Source organism: Procambarus clarkii, chromosome 20 (genome assembly GCF_040958095.1).
Source record: "Procambarus clarkii isolate CNS0578487 chromosome 20, FALCON_Pclarkii_2.0, whole genome shotgun sequence".
Classification (NCBI taxonomy): Eukaryota; Metazoa; Arthropoda; class Malacostraca; order Decapoda; family Cambaridae; genus Procambarus; species Procambarus clarkii.
The window spans coordinates 37,839,017-37,855,390 of NC_091169.1; the positions used below are offsets into that span (position 1 = coordinate 37,839,017).

At 39.5% G+C, this 16,374-nt stretch overlaps 2 protein-coding genes across 2 annotated transcripts in view; one reads left to right on the forward strand and one right to left on the reverse strand.

Annotated features, from left to right (window-relative positions):
* On the reverse strand, positions 1–14,840 carry LOC123755342 (ferritin heavy chain). Its single transcript, XM_045737878.2, is given in 7 exon segments — positions 1–1,076; positions 1,905–1,973; positions 6,168–6,332; positions 6,617–6,714; positions 9,243–9,314; positions 14,506–14,523; positions 14,526–14,840. Coding segments are annotated over 7 exon segments (663 nt in total). The 5' UTR covers positions 14,542–14,840; the 3' UTR covers positions 1–851.
* The window catches only part of LOC123755343 (ferritin light chain), a 26,536-nt gene continuing 23,645 nt past the window's right edge, over positions 13,484–16,374 (forward strand). Inside the window, exon 1 of the mRNA XM_045737879.2 lies at positions 13,484–13,539. Coding sequence (XP_045593835.1) covers positions 13,522–13,539 — 18 coding nt within the window. The 5' untranslated portion in view covers positions 13,484–13,521. The remainder of the gene's footprint in view (positions 13,540–16,374) is intronic.

The window sequence follows — 16,374 nt, forward strand, 5'->3', positions numbered from 1 at the left end:
TATGTTTCATAATTATTTTTTATTTAGAATATTACAATTGTTCAGGCTGTGACTTTTAATTGTATACCTAAAGTTATCATGTTAATATTATCATATTAAATTATACATCAGGACAAATAGGGGGATCTTTGACATGCCACCCACTTCCTGTTCTCATTGAGGACACTAGTGCGCTAGTGGCCCTCAGGTAAATCCAGGTGATTATTGTATCTCTAATCTCATTAGGTAGTGCTGTTGAAAACATTAACTGAGAAGCCGTACAAAATTATATTGATGGCATTATCTGTTATTAAACTAAAAGCAAATATTGGTTAAATTCATATGGTATTAACAAAGCCAAACCAAACAAATTCAACAAAAAAGTGACAAAATATACTTCTCTTGAGTGTTTAAATTTGTGCTCAAAAGAACAAATTTCAAATAAAAATCTACAATATATATACAGTATATATATATATATATATATATATATATATATATATATATATATATATATATATATATATATATATATATATATAATATTATATATATATATGTATATATATATATAATATATTATGTTATAAATTGCTAACATATTGTAAAAATTAGGTTTGTCCAAAAAAACTGATGTGTAATACTGGAAATAGGGCACTAATATACATTATTTCCTATAAAATTTTGAACTAATTTATATGAGAGTACTGTACATACAAATAAATGGGTGGGTGAAAATTTTTGATCTTAAAAGATTTCATTTATGGTACAATGTATAAGATTTGGAAATAAGATATCCTTTTGACTTAGTATTTTAAGGACACAACAGTTTTCACACACATAGATGTGGATTCATTTGCAGTGCATTGGTTTTAACTTAAAAACTCTCCACTCAGCATTTTCTGATCAAAGATATATTCTGCCAGAACAGCATTCTCCCCTGTATAATTCTCGGACAAGTCATCAAAGGCACGCAGAGCTCCCTGTAGCTTGCGAACACCTTTGTGCTGTTCATCCAGGATAGGATTGGTGAACACATCAGCTCCATGGTAGTCGTTACCACAAGCACTCACCACGTCGTAAATCAATTTGGTCACCTGAAATCAAATGCAAGTACAGTATAACGAATGATTACAAATATTAAACATGTTCTTTTCCAAAACAAGCATGTATAAGGCCAACATTGTCAAAAATTTATTAGTTTTACATCATGCTATTTGCTCTTTTAGCATGTCTTCATATTTTAAATACAGTATTTTGTTGCATTAATATGCAATGCTATGCAGTGTGGAAGATGAGGGAGGATGCTTGGGGGTGTCTTAATGAGTATCTTTTAACATCTTTACTAATATTTATCTAACATTCCCATCTTGCAGATTCCTCTCCATTAAATGATAATGGAAAATATGTTACTTATGATTAAGATGTCTACAGAAAGTACTCGCACTAATGTGACTGCATCAGTGAGAAAATCTGTAGGAACTGTGATGAGGGATTCGAACCTATGCGGTGGGTGGGTGCTATGCGGATCAAACCCTTATCACAGTTCCTGCTGATTTTCTCATTAAGATGTGTGTGTTGTTATAAGATGGCGACTAAGTGAATTGTAGACACAGAATTGTGGGGTTCAGTCCCTGAGCCCATTATGTGCCTCTGTAACCCTTTCCACTACCACCCACAAGATGGGTATGGGGTGCATAATAAATGAACTAAACTAACTAGACACAGATGTGCAAAAAGGGCACTTACTGCAGCAACCTAACATGATTAATGTTGAGAAATAATAATGTGTTTAAGATAAATTCAAATTGTGAGAAATGACATGATAGACTTTACCATATTATATACTGTAAGTAACTTAATCTTGCTTTATAATAAATTTGATGCACGTTATGAAAATACTTTAAAATTCACTATCAACAAACCTCAATTTCCATGTTGAGAGCTTCCTTCAATGCATCCCTGTACATCATGTTCTTGAGGTACACAGTATACTGACAAAATAAACAAAGAATTATTGTGTGTTAAATAGCATTTAATTAAATAGTGAGAAATATAGGAAATATGTTTTCATTTAAAATATTTACAGATTTTACTTGTATTTTATCTATTGGTCACTATCTCTATTGACCCCAACAGGGACATAATGTCACTGGCTTGTTGTAAAGGGTCTATCATTCTTCATGATGTGTTCTCTGGTGTATTTTGAAGTGTAAAGCTATCCTGTGTTGGATATCTTCCATAGATAGGCTGTTCTGTACATATCAACCAACCCTCGGAAATACTAGTACTGTACTGTTCTCATAGGAACTATTTGGTCAAATGTGCAGAAATGGAGTATTGCACCAACAAAAGTCATGTTTATGTACTGTACATAAACAGAGGGCAGAGTTTTGTGCCCTCTAAGAATATTAAATTCTTAGAGGGCACAAAAAACACCAATCATAACCATTCCTAGGCCAAGTATAACACACACTTATTCTATGTCCACATTTAGGCTTAAGATAGCATACAGTAGGCCTAAGACTGCTTATTTATGCCTTGGACATTTTATTTATTTATATATATACAAGAAGGTAAATTAGATTTATAAGAGTATATAGCATTGATGTTTTTACATTCTTGTAGAGCCACTACAGTAGCACACAATGTTTTGGGCAGGTCCTGAATCTAACATAATTTTAAGTAGGTAATTTCTAGCAAAATTGAAGAAATGTTAGCAGGTATATTGTAAGAAAATTTGATAAAGTTTAATAGGTACATTAGAGTAAAATTTGGGGGTTATCAACAGGTACATTGTAGCATAATTTGAGGATTATTTCAAAGTATAATGCAGTAAGAAATGCATTCAATGTAACAAAAGTGATATAAGATAATAGCTATGATTACAACGGTAAAGTTGTATGGCATGGGTACGTATATTGGGGGGGTTGGGTAGCACTAGATACAGTGCAAGTTTGTTAGTGCACTAAATACAATGTGAGTGCGACATGTTAGGGTTTTTTTTTTTTTTTTTTTTTTTGAGATATATACAAGAGTTGTTACATTCTTGTACAGCCACTAGTACGCGTAGCGTTTCGGGCAGGTCCCTGGAATACGATCCCCTGCCGCGAAGAATCATTTTTTCATCCAAGTACACATTTTACTGTTGCGTTAAACAGAGGCTACAGTTAAGGAATTGTGCCCAGTAAATCCTCCCCGGCCAGGATACGAACCCATGACATAGTGCTCGCGGAACGCCAGGCGAGTGTCTTACCACTATACCAGGGAGACTGTAAAGGTTAGGTTTATTAGTATCTGTTTTATTTTTTCAACAGGTATTGTAGGTAGGCTGTTCCATAGGTCTATTACTCTTTGGCAGAAGATGAATTTTGTTACTTGTCCTGCATTGTGGCTTTGCAAGTTTGAAACTTCTGCTTCTTGTAGATATTATATTATACCACCTGAAGCAGATGTCGGTATTTACATTATCTTCATCAATATCTTAACCTTTCCTATGTCAGAACATGTCATGCCTGAATGGCTAACCCAACCCAGTATATAGGCCTAAGGCAAAGTTCTCTCATACTTTGTTTGAAACTTTGGTAGTCCTGTAACACTCTGTCTTTTTCTTGTAAACAAATTGACTTGGTGCTGGAATTAATTTTGCCACCCTGTGTTGAACTTTTTACAATGATGCAATGTCTTTAGTTGAAACCTCCATGTTTGAATATAGAAATATAGTGGAGTGTGTGCAATGAATCTGAAAAATACAGTATCACACCTTTTTTCATTGTTTTACCTTTATTAAATGTTGAGTAATTTACTAGGAAGTTTCCTTCGGCCTTCAGTACATAATCTCAGCCCTCTATACCTCACTTTGCACTGTATCGGAATTTACCTGAGGGCCACTAATTTTAATGACCAAGGACAGGAAGCTGGCAGCTTGTCAAAAGTCCCCCCCATTTGCCTGGATGATCTTTTTTATCTGTATTTTAGAACTCGGCAGAGTTTTGGCTTTGGCAGGAAGGTAGTTCCACGGCTTAAAACCTTATGGGTGAAAATGCATCTTGCATTTTCTGTCCTACAATGGGGCTTGTTGAGCTTGAACCCATTGCTCCTCGTTCGTGTTACAGTACATCTGACCTTTTGAAGAAAGTGTTTGGATTGACATCATCCAAATTGTTTAGTATTTTGAAGGTTTCTATTAGATTTGCCCTGTCATGCCTTGTCTGCAGTGTTAGCTCAGTGGCCCTCAAGCGTTCCTGATGCGAGAGATGACTAAGCTCTGGTATGATTTGTGTTGCCCAGTGTTGCACCTTCTCCAGAGCAGCTATGTCTTTCTGAAGATCAGGTTTCCATGCTTGGATGCAATAATCCAGGTGGAGGTGCACCAGAGACTTATACAATTGAGCGACTTTCTTTTCCTTGAAGGTAAAGTTATGCTTGATTATTCCCAGGGTTTGGTTTGCTTTTTTTTACTGCCACTCACACTTGTTGTGCAACTTTTAGTGAATGATGGATTTTGATTCCAAGGTCCTTTTCTTCATCTATCTGTTGTTGCTCACTCATCTAACCAAATCTCACTTTTGTATCTGTGTCTCTGGGGGGTATTTTCGTGCAAAGCTAAAACACACATGATTACTTGGTCATTTTTTTCTTAAATTGCAAAAATGCCTTCCAAATGCAATGAGATGCTGTATAATCTTTAACCAATTTAAAAAGTTCAGCATAAAGGAGCAAAAATCAAATTTGATATCAGCTTCCATATTAGAAGAGGTTGAGGGCTTCAGGATTAAGTGTTACAAGCAAGACATGGCAGAGCTGTTCTCAATACTTAAAATACCAGTACAGTACTTAAAAAATTGCAAGACATGAATCCAGACCACTTGTTTAAAAGGATCAATATAATTCAGACACAGGGTAACAACTACAAGCTTTAGAGCAAAAATGTTGGACAGATAACGGAGCTACATTACTTTTTCACTCATAGAGTAATAAATTCATAGAAAATCTACCATTGAAGCTGTAAATGTCAAAACAGTGCTTCAGTTCAATATACAATTGGAAAAACCTTCAGACAAAATAGAGGGTCTTCTTAAAATCCACCAATTTCCTTTCCTAATCATGGGAACCACAGAAAGTATGGAGATAATATTATATATTATATTATATATATATATATATATATATATATATATATATGCGAACAAGCCTGAATGGTCCCCAGGACATATGCAACTGAAAACTCACACCCCAGAAGTGACTCGAACCCATACTCCCAGAAGCAACGCATCTGGTATGTACAAGACGCCTTAATCCACTTGACCATCACGACCGGACATAATGAGGTGATAGCCGAGGCTATTTGAACCACCCCACCGCCGGCACTCGGATAGTTATCTTGGGCATAGCATTTTACCAAATCACCTCATTCTTTGGGGCAACACGTGAGGCTATCGCCTCGGCTATCACCTCATTATGTCCGGTCGTGATGGTCAAGTGGATTAAGGCGTCTTGTACATACCAGATGCGTTGCTTCTGGGAGTATGGGTTCGAGTCACTTCTGGGGTGTGAGTTTTCAGTTATATATATATATATATATATATATATATATATATATGTATATAATATAATTCCTCCTGTTATAAATAAAAATAACAACGGTTTTGTTAGTTGTCTTCTAGGGTATAGCTTTCAATCTCGTGCCTTACATAATAAAGAATATTCATTAAGGTCAAATTGACAAGCACATATATCCTTATACTGTATGTCTTCAATGCTGCTTTAAGATATTTTATAAAATATGCATTTATATAATCTATATTTAAAAGACTGACTTTTTTCACAAATTTTGTGTTCATCAAAAATATTTTTTGCTACTATTAATGTTTTATATTTCAATAGCTTCCAAGTAGGACAGAAGTCAGGAAGTGATTTTTGGACCCATGGTACTACCTACCCACTGAAGCTGTTACGTAATACCAAAACACGGCCACAATTTAAAATCCAAATAAATAAAATCAGGAAAAATGGGGGGGAGGGGACCTTTCACAAGCTGCCAGCTTCCTGTCCACATTGAAGCATTAGAAAGATAGTGGCTCCTCAGATAAATTTAAGTTATTAGTGAGTGAACTAAAACTTTTGACAAGTACAGTACAAATATTACAGCACATTTTTATTTTTTATTTAATGCCTGAGCAACTTACGTTCTTAAATTGAAAACTGTAGGAAAGGCTGGTTGAAAGGTTGATGCCGCGAGTGTTGAGGTAGTCCAACATTAGGATAGCATGGGATCGCTCTTCAGTTGCAGCTTCCATCAAGAACTTGGTGATACCCGGCCTGTCTACTGTGTACTGACCAAACCTAATGCCCTAAATAAGGAGAGAAAAGAGTACAGTTTTAAATGACTATTAAAAGTAAGCCTAAATCATTTATAGATTTTTAAAGTACAATACTGTAGGATTTTTTTTATAAAATATAAAGTACAGTATTGTTTATTTCAATATATAAGGAAAATATTTATCAATTAACATGATTGGTAAAATACCAGTTATGTAAATTACTTCACTTGCAATATCTGGTGGCAAAATCTCCTCGATTTGAAAGTGTATGGAGAAAATGTAAATCCTTAACTCATTTAATGTAATGTTCTCACCATGTACATGTACTTGAATGCTGCATTTAGTTCCTCCTTGATTTGGCCTTCAATGGCCTTAGCACAGTGTTGAATGTAGCAAACTTCCTTTGGGAAAACTGAAAGATAAATATTTATGTTACTGTAACAAATATTTCATTAATTTTGCATCAACTTACTGTATCAGTTGTATATTTCAATATGATGGGTGCAAAAATGTAGACTGTTCTCAGTAAAGGGATCGCTGGTGCCTGGTATAAAATAAAATAAAAATTACAGAAATGGTCTGTCTGTATTTTTGCTGATACTGTACTAGTAAATTTAGTTGGAGTTTCATCTGAATACCAGACTGTATTCCTGCTGCTTAGTCATGACATGAATCTCTCTAAACTCTCCATTTCATGTTTTAACTTAAAATGCTTGCAGAAAATGTCAGCAAAAGTTTGTGCTTTTATAACAATAAAAATGGGATATATCATGAACCCATGAGTCATTACAACAATCAATAAAATTTAAAGTATCTAATATTGCATTCATCATGCTGTACTTTCCAAGTACAGTACATGATAAGTGAAAATAGAAATCATCTGGTTTCTCATTGCTGAGGACAGAGAGGCTATAATTAGGATTTAAGAATTCTCTGTAGGCCAATGGCTGACCTTCCCAAGGGTGCAACCCACAACAGTCACATAGCTCCCATGTACCTATTTATTGCTAGACAAACAGAGGCATCAGGTGTGAGAAATGTGCTTAATTGTCTGCCCTGCCTGGACATTTGCAGACGTTCCATTCATTTCACTCATGCTGAAGAAATTAATTTTAACTTCTCTCCACGACTCAATAAAATCATCAGGACAAATGGGGGGACGTCTGACAAGGCACCAGTCTCCTGTACTCTTTGAGGCCACTAAAGAGAGTAAAATTAGATTCTAACTTCTGTGCATATACCTGATATAATGTCTGTCAGGCTGACTGGTAAAAGGAGTACAGTAGAGAATTATGACAGCTGCCTGAGAGATATGTTTTAACATGTATCTGGGTCTCTGGGATTTTTCTAGCAAGGTTAGCATCAACTGATGAAAAGAAGCTATTCAATTCAGTTGCATTATTGAAGTCTGTTGAAAGTGTGTAACCATCTTTGGTGAGTTTTATCTACTTGTTATATGATTGTTGTTTAGACCCTAGGATGTTAGAGATAGCTTTCCATGTACTTTTCATATTTAATTTTACTTCTTTAAATCTATTCTCAAACGGAAGCTTTGGCTCTTCATATTATATTGGTAAGCATTGATGAGTATCTCTTAACTTCTTCTTTTGTAACTAGGCCAATCCTGTGGGGTTTTTTCATATGTGTTTTTTGTTAATTGCCTTAAGTATGCCACTTGTGAGCCAGGGGTTGTTTAATCTTTTGGCAGTTACTTTCTTAGTGAGGAGAGGACAGTGAGTGTTTGTTGTAGAGGCTTAGTTTTGGAGAGAGAGAGATGTCGGCTAATGAATTTATATCCTGTGCATTGTTGAGTTCAGATTCTCAGTTTATATTGGGATGTGCATTTATGAGGGTTCCCTATTGTTGGTTTGCTGTGTAGTCTAAAGGTAAGTTTATTGGTAACCGTGGGTGTTATGTCCATGTTTGCTGAGAGGAAGGTAGGATAGTGATCAGTTGTTTTGTCAGTAATTATACCAGAGACAAGGGGAGCTGTTATGTTGTTAATAACACTTGTGCAATTGAAGTTAACTTGATAATAGATAGCCGTATCACCACCTTTTGTCAGGCCTGCAGTTGTGAATGGCTTTATATCCTGCTAAGTTGTGTAGTTAGGTATGGTCTTCACTTAGCCATGTTTCTGTTAAAATAATGAAAGATAGTTTAGAGCCCAGTGATTCAAGTAGTGCATTGATGTCATCAAAATGTTTACCAAGTGATCTGACATTTTGGTTAATACAGTACTGACAAGTTAGTGTTATTTTGGATTTTTTTTTTTTTTGCAAGGTGCAAGGTTTGCTGTGTAGTACAGTAACTGCAATGGTGATGATCAATGTGCTGGCTATTGTAGATATGTGATAGCAAATTTAATTCAGGGGGTCAGTGGTAGTTTGCATAGAGTAAGAATGGAAAGACTAAGGATATTCTAATTAGGATATTGGGGTGGTGTGTGACAATGGATTATAATACACAATTACAATAAAAATTAAAATTAAAAAATAATGAGAGTGAGATGAAGTGGAGTACAAAAAAGGAAGCATATGATTAGTAATAAAATAAACTTGGCAAAATTACTAAATTTACACTATAATAAAATAATAGAAATAAACTAATTTCAGTAGAAAATATAACTTAGGGAGCAATAAAAAATTCTAGATACAAAATAACTACAGTATAGCAAAAAAATGCAAATATGCGTATAATAGGAACAGGTAAAAGTAAAATAAAGATAACTAATTATTGAAGAAGGATACAGATGATAAATTAAAAAATTGTCCCCTGTTTAAAAGTAAAACCATAAAGTACAGTATATGTTAGAGTAATGAATATTTGCCTAGTGGTTATGGCGACTGTTTTTATCAAGTCTGACAGCAGATTTGATATCAACGTTGACTTTGATCTTTGAATTAATTAGGTCACGGGCTACATTACAAGAGTTCTCACCTTTATCTCCGTTATCAGGCATGCAGTTGTATTCTAGATCTGATCCTGTTGTAGCCTGGACAGCAATGATTCCTGTTGAATAGAAAAACAGGATACAGCTTTGATATATTCTAAAGGAAAGATTTATTTACCTGAGGGCCACTAACACTAGTGGCCTCGATGAGGACAGGAAGCCGACGGCTTGTCGAAGTTTAGTTTAGTTCATTTATTATGCACCCCATACCCATCTTGTGGGCGGTAGTGGAAAAGGTTACAGAGGCACATAATGGGCTCAGAGACTGAACCCCACAATTCATTTAGCTAAGCAAGTTACAATCTTGATGAGCTAGTTACAAAATTCAATATGTCGAAGGGCCCCCTATTTGCCTAGATGATTTTTTTCCAGGTACATTTTGACATTAAGCACGGTTTTGGCAGTTACGGCTTTGGCGGGTAGGCGGTTCCATGGGTTAATAACCCAGTAAATAAAAAAGCATCGCCTGTTCTCAGTCCTATATGTAACTTGTTGAGCTTGAAACCGTCGCTCCTTGTTTGTTACATCTGACCTGAAGTAAATATCCAGATCAACATCCTTTAAATTGTTCAGTATTTTAAAAGTTTCAATGAGATCTGCCCTGTTATGCCTGGTTTGCAGTGTTGTTAGCGCCAGCGTTCCTGATACGGGAGATGACTTGGTTCTGGAATGACTTTTGTTGCCCGGTGTTGCACCTTCTCCAGAGCAGCTATGTCCTGGAAATGAGATCTCTATGCTTGGATACAGTAATCCAATGAACAAATCCACAAGGGTCGTGACGAGGATTCGAACCTGCGTCCGAGAGCATCCCAGACGCTGTCTTAATCGACTGAGCTACGACGTGGTAAAAGGAGTTAAAACCGAAGTTCTACTGAACTTACTTTCAGTAGACAAATCCACAATGGCCGTGAACGTCACGGCCCTTGTGGATTTGTTCATTTGATGCATCAAGCAATTGTGATTTGTGTGTGTACAGTAATCCAAATTGGAGCGCACGAGAGGTTTATATAGAGTTGAACCATTATTTTATTTTCCTTATAGTCGAAAGTACCCACTGAAGCCGTAAAAAACAAAAATCTGCTGGGGTTTAAAATACAGCTAGAAAAGATCAGGACATTAGCTCTCCACATGTCAGTTGCTTAACTTAGAAACTGTACTTGTGGTCGATCTCGAACCCATTGATGATGTGACGACTTGTACTGAATTTTGTATAACTAGCTCATCAAGATTGTAACTTGCTTAGCTAAATGAATTGTGGGGTTCAGTCCCCGAGCCCATTATGTGCCTCTGTAACCCTTTCAACTACCGCCCATAAGATGGGTATAGGATGCATTATAAATGAACTAAACTAAAACTATTATCGCTAAGAACTCTATGACCCGATCAGGAATCGAACCTGTGTTACCAGTGATTATATCAATGGCATACACGGTACCAATGCCACAAAATTTATAGAGCCAGTAGGCTCAGGAATCTGTACACCAGTTGATTGACGGTTGAGAGGCGGGACCAAAGAGTTAAAGCTCAATCCACCGCAAGCACAACTAGGTGAATACATCGTCAGCGATTGCCTATAAGAGTTAGTTGATCCTGGGAGCTTAACACGGGAGACATCTCCCGTCACGCAGGGTGCAGTCGCACCTCCACAGACCTCCAGTATCATCTACTGATAATGGCTCAAAAGGGCCACCACTTACGGGCTATTCATGCCCATGCCACCTTTTGGGTGGCTTAATCTTCATCAATCAATCAATCGGGGGCTTAATTTACGAGCTATTCATGCCCGTCATGTCACCTCTTGCGTGGCTTAATCTTTATCAATCAATCAATCGGGGCTTACTGCACGAGCTCAATGACCAACCAACATTCGTGGGTTGGTTGTTGGTTATGGACCGTTTCCCGGCAACACTCGTGGTGCGATTTGGCCGGTTTTTGTCATCAAATCCTAGTGCATGCTCGGCCCGCGCTAAGTCCAGAAGTATGGGAGAAAACTGGAATGGTCCCCAAACCATAAATCACTAAGAATTCTATAACCCAACCAGGATTTAATGTCATAAAGACAGTGACGCATATTATAAAGACATAATACTGTAGAGACATGATGACACTTGATCTTATTTTGTTATTGGTAATATTGTAGGATGGAGAGGGAGGCAGGCGTGGAGGGAGAGAGAGAGAGAAGCATGGAGGGAGGGGGAGAGAGAGAGGCATGGAGGGAGGGAGAGAGAGAGAGAGAGCATGGAGGGAGGGAGAGAGAGAGAGAGGCATGGAGGGAGGGAGAGAGAGAGAGAGGCATGGAGGGAGAGAGAGAGAGAGAGGCATGGAGGGAGGGGGAGAGAGAGAGAGAAGCATGGAGGGAGGGGGAGAGAAAGAGAGAGGCATGGAGGGAGGGGGAGAGAAAGAGAGAAAGAGAGGCATGGAGGGAGGGGGAGAGAAAGAGAGAAAGAGAGGCATGGAGGGAGGGGGAGAGAAAGAGAGGCATGGAGGGAGGGGGAGAGAAAGAGAGAAAGAGAGGCATGGAGGGAGGGAGGGAGAGAGAGAGAGAGAGAGGCATGGAGGGAGGGAGGGAGAGAGAGAGAGAGGCATGGAGGGAGGGAGGGAGAGAGAGAGAGAGGCATGGAGGGAGGGAGGGAGAGAGAGAGAGAGGCATGGAGGGAGGGAGGGAGAGAGAGAGAGAGGCATGGAGGGAGGGAGGGAGAGAGAGAGAGAGGCATGGAGGGAGGGAGGGAGGGAGAGAGAGAGAGAGGCATGGAGGGAGGGAGGGAGAGAGAGAGAGAGAGAGAGGCATGGAGGGAGGAAGGGAGGGAGAGAGAGAGAGAGAGGCATGGAGGGAGGGAGGGAGGGAGAGAGAGAGAGAGAGAGGCATGGAGGGAGGGAGGGAGAGAGAGAGAGAGGCATGGAGGGAGGGAGGGAGAGAGAGAGAGAGGCATGGAGGGAGGGAGGGAGAGAGAGAGAGAGGCATGGAGGGAGGGAGGGAGAGAGAGAGAGAGGCATGGAGGGAGGGAGGGAGAGAGAGAGAGAGAGGCATGGAGGGAGGGAGGGAGAGAGAGAGAGAGGCATGGAGGGAGGGAGGGAGAGAGAGAGAGAGGCATGGAGGGAGGGAGGGAGAGAGAGAGAGAGGCATGGAGGGAGGGAGGGAGAGAGAGAGAGAGGCATGGAGGGAGGGAGGGAGGAGAGAGAGAGAGAGAGGCATGGAGGGAGGGAGGGAGAGAGAGAGAGAGGCATGGAGGGAGGGAGGGGGAGAGAGAGAGAGGCATGGAGGGAGGGAGGGAGAGAGAGAGAGAGGCATGGAGGGAGGGAGGGAGGGAGAGAGAGAGAGAGAGAGAGGCATGGAGGGAGGGAGAGGGAGGCGTGGAGGGAGGGGGAGAGGGAGGCTTGGAGGGAGGGGTGTGAAGGGGGAGGGGGAAAAAAGAAAGGGAGGAGGACGAAGGTAGGAAGGAGGGGGATGGTGATGGGTGGAAAATACCCCCATACATTTTCTGATGAAAGAGGGAAGAGTGTGGGGGAGGCCGATAGGAGTAGGGAAGGCTGGGAAGGGTTGGGAGAGACTGCCTGTTCCCGAAAAAAATAATTATATTAATGTATATTATAAAGCGGGACAGAAATGATTGGGCACGTTTCCTATCACCTAAAGCCTCTGTTCACCCAGCAGTAAATAGGTACCCAGGATGTTATAGTCAGCTTGTTGTAGAGTTGCATCCTGGGGAGGGTCAGTGATTCGACCTTGGGGGGGTGAGAGGAAATCGATATAAGCCTAACATGTATATATACGCTGGCTGCCTGCCCCCTGACACAATGAATGACTATTATTAGTTTGTGGATAGTTAGACCTTGGATTGGTTAGGGTGGATGTTTTGATTGTAAGTAAATTTTCCTGTTTTCAGTACGTGGGTTGAAGCATTTAGAGAAGTGCGATTCGAACACACGAAAAGAACAGTAAACACTGTTGAATAAAGGTTTTAAGGCAATCGAGTCGTGTGTAAATATTTTTTTTTATATAAACATGGATTAACGAGCATTTGGTCATTTTATTTTTTTAGGACGGGTTGTATAATGATTCGTCAGTGACCATTCATTATACAGCCCAGTTGTTCGAGTTGATGATCGAGTAGTTCAACTCGTGTCTCATTATAACACTATGAATCAATTCCAAGGTGCAGAGGTCTAGAACTGGTGTCAGTACAGCGAAGGTACGTTAAGGGTTGAGGTGTGTGAGTCAAGGCTTCAGAGTGATCATCCCGGTGTTACGGACAGCAAGCTTGCCTTATGAGGCAAACATCTACGGTATGATAATGTTATGTGTACGCAGATGAGGGGCCAGATTCACGAAAGCACTTACGAACCTGTACATCTTTTCTCAATCTTTGGCGGCTTTGTTTCCAATTATTAAACAGTTAATGAGCTCCGAAGAACCAGGAGGCTGTTTATAACAATAACAACAGTTGAATGGGAAGTTTCCATGCTTGTAAACTGTTTAATAAATGTAACCAAAGCCGTCAAAGATTGAGGAAAGATGTACACGTTCGTAAGTGCTTCCGTGAATCTGGCCCATAATATTTTTTTTTATGATAATGTAACACAAATTTCGTGGGTAGTAAGGGTTACTTTCTGACGACATAAATCCCGAAAGTATATAAAATGGTTATTGTTCTCCCCCATTCTTGGCTTTGACCTTTCCCAAAGACAACTTGCGTAATTAAGACGTCTTCAAGTCTAATGATTCATAAAACAGGTGTTACATAGATTAAGAAGAGGCAGCAGCATTCAGGTACCCTCAAGACGCTCCCTGCGCTGTTTTAAGCAAGGATCAAAGCACAGACTGATGTGAATAATACCCATATTCTGTACTTTTTGGAGACGTAGTCTTAATAACAGTTTCTTTCCATGAGCAAAAATGTTTAAGTTGTGTAATACACAACAACAAATCGAAGCAAAAGGTAACTCTTTATTTTAATTAAGTTCCAATTGTATGATTATTTAATATGGAATACTCTTCTCGGCACATTGTTTGCTTGGTATTTTTTTTATTTAGTGGCAATGGAGTTTTATTTCTGAAACGTCTATACGGATATGGAAAAAAATATGCACATCTACTAAAATCAAATATAAAAATATTTAAAAAAAGGAAAATGTCTGAAATATTTCATATACCCACTTTTTTTAGTCATTACTTATAAGATTCTACTTAAGGTTCATTACTTAACATATTGAGACTTAGGCCTTAATGTATGACGCGGACAAATCACTAACCTATAACTAGTAGCCAAGCTGGATGACGAGAGCCATGGTGGATGAAGCAGGATGAAGATCCGGGTGGAATGGATGAGGAAGATAGGATGTCGGGCTAGGCTTGTAAGTCGGCCGAGGGCAGGCTGCCTTGTCTAGTTATACGCGATGTTGAACTGCTTCTTCAGAAGGTGGTGATGGCCGTAACCTGTAGCGATATCTAGCCGGGGTCGGTAATCAAGGGGACGGTGATAAAGAGATAATGCGAGCAAGATCAGGATCGTCGAGATGGCTACGGCACTACACTGAGTGCGCGATAGCTCTGCTCTGACGATGTGTGGGGTACTGAGGCCACGGGCCGCCCTGCCAGCCAGGCGCTGACGGACGGAGGGAGGGTCGTCGAGGCTGCCAAGCACCGCTCGGCTCTTGACACAAAGTTATTCTAGGTTTAATCTACGTGAAAGCACAATGACGACTGTATATGACATGCTTTCATATTCCAATCGAATTCTACAAAAGTATATATTGTTAGTAGACTATAAATGGTCAACCTTATAGTGGCAGACGTCTATTTTGTCTCCCTATTAACGAATATGTACTCTACCTAAGGGCAAAAATTGTCATTTAGAAAATAGTACCCGCTCGATAAACTGGCAATATCCAGTTTTCTGTTTTGGGTCCTCTGGAAGGAAAGGCTAAGGGCACCGTAGTTTGACAGTTTCTTGACGTTGGGAAACCTTAGGAGGACGGGATAGCCATTATAGTGACGCAAACGATCCTATACTTATGAAAGTTGTTGGTTTGTCGTCTCCAGCAGCTATTTACAGCCCATTAGCCGCTAATACCTTTATAAATAATATACTGTTTGCGCACAGGAATAGCAAGCTTTGGATAGTTTGCACAGCAGCATGTGTACAATTGGTGGGTTTCATGCACTTATTTCGCTATTGCAGTGAAAAGAAAACTAGGCATATTATATAATTAGCTTTGGGGAAAAAAAGGCCTCCAGGCTCCTTGATCTGAAGTCAAAAGCTAAATTAGAAACAACCTTGAGATTGAATTGACCCTCATGGTGTAAACATGACTTGTAGATGAGTGTCTCAACCACGTGAGAGGAGGAGAGGAGGGAGGGAGGGGTGCATCTTAATTTGTTGCCTCCGAAGTATGATAAATGTACTTGTAGTAATGTCTGATTATACTGGATGACCCATGTGGGTATTCTTGTATGATGATAGATGTAATAGAAAAAGATGTCACTCTCGTGTACGATATCTAGTTGTTTCTGCTATATTATTGTTCTCAGACTGATTATAGGCAGTCTGAGGTAATTAGTCGACGCCTTCTTTGATGGCTTAATCTTTAGTTACTCATAAAATTGATCATGCATTCAGAGGCCAATGCGAGACGGAAGCCATGTAAAATGGCCTATTATATCATCAGTAATCATTTTGTCTGTTAGGCTTCAAAAACTAGGATGTCACAACTCATCCTAGTTGCAACATCCTAACTCATCCACTGGTGCAAGAAAGAGATAAGCGCAGTTATACAAGGATGATTAGGAATGGCAATAAGCACACCCTTGAGTATGGCAACCCATCTCCCACAGGATTGGGTACCGGATTCATGGTAAACAAAGGGTCTTGAATCATGCTACAAGATGCGTAGTGGTGGGCAGAGCCCCCATGCAGCCTAGCCAAGTGAACGGGAGTAATGTGCGTAGTTACACATCAGCCAACCCTGCTTGACCGCAGACTGTCACCCACCACCTTCCTTGCCACGAAGACTTCTCTGTTTAAACCAAAAATTATATGTTTATTAAGTGTTATCCAGATGGGGGAAAGTTTATTGGATAGCATCACTGTCATCCTGTGAGTGAACATGTCACCATAGGAG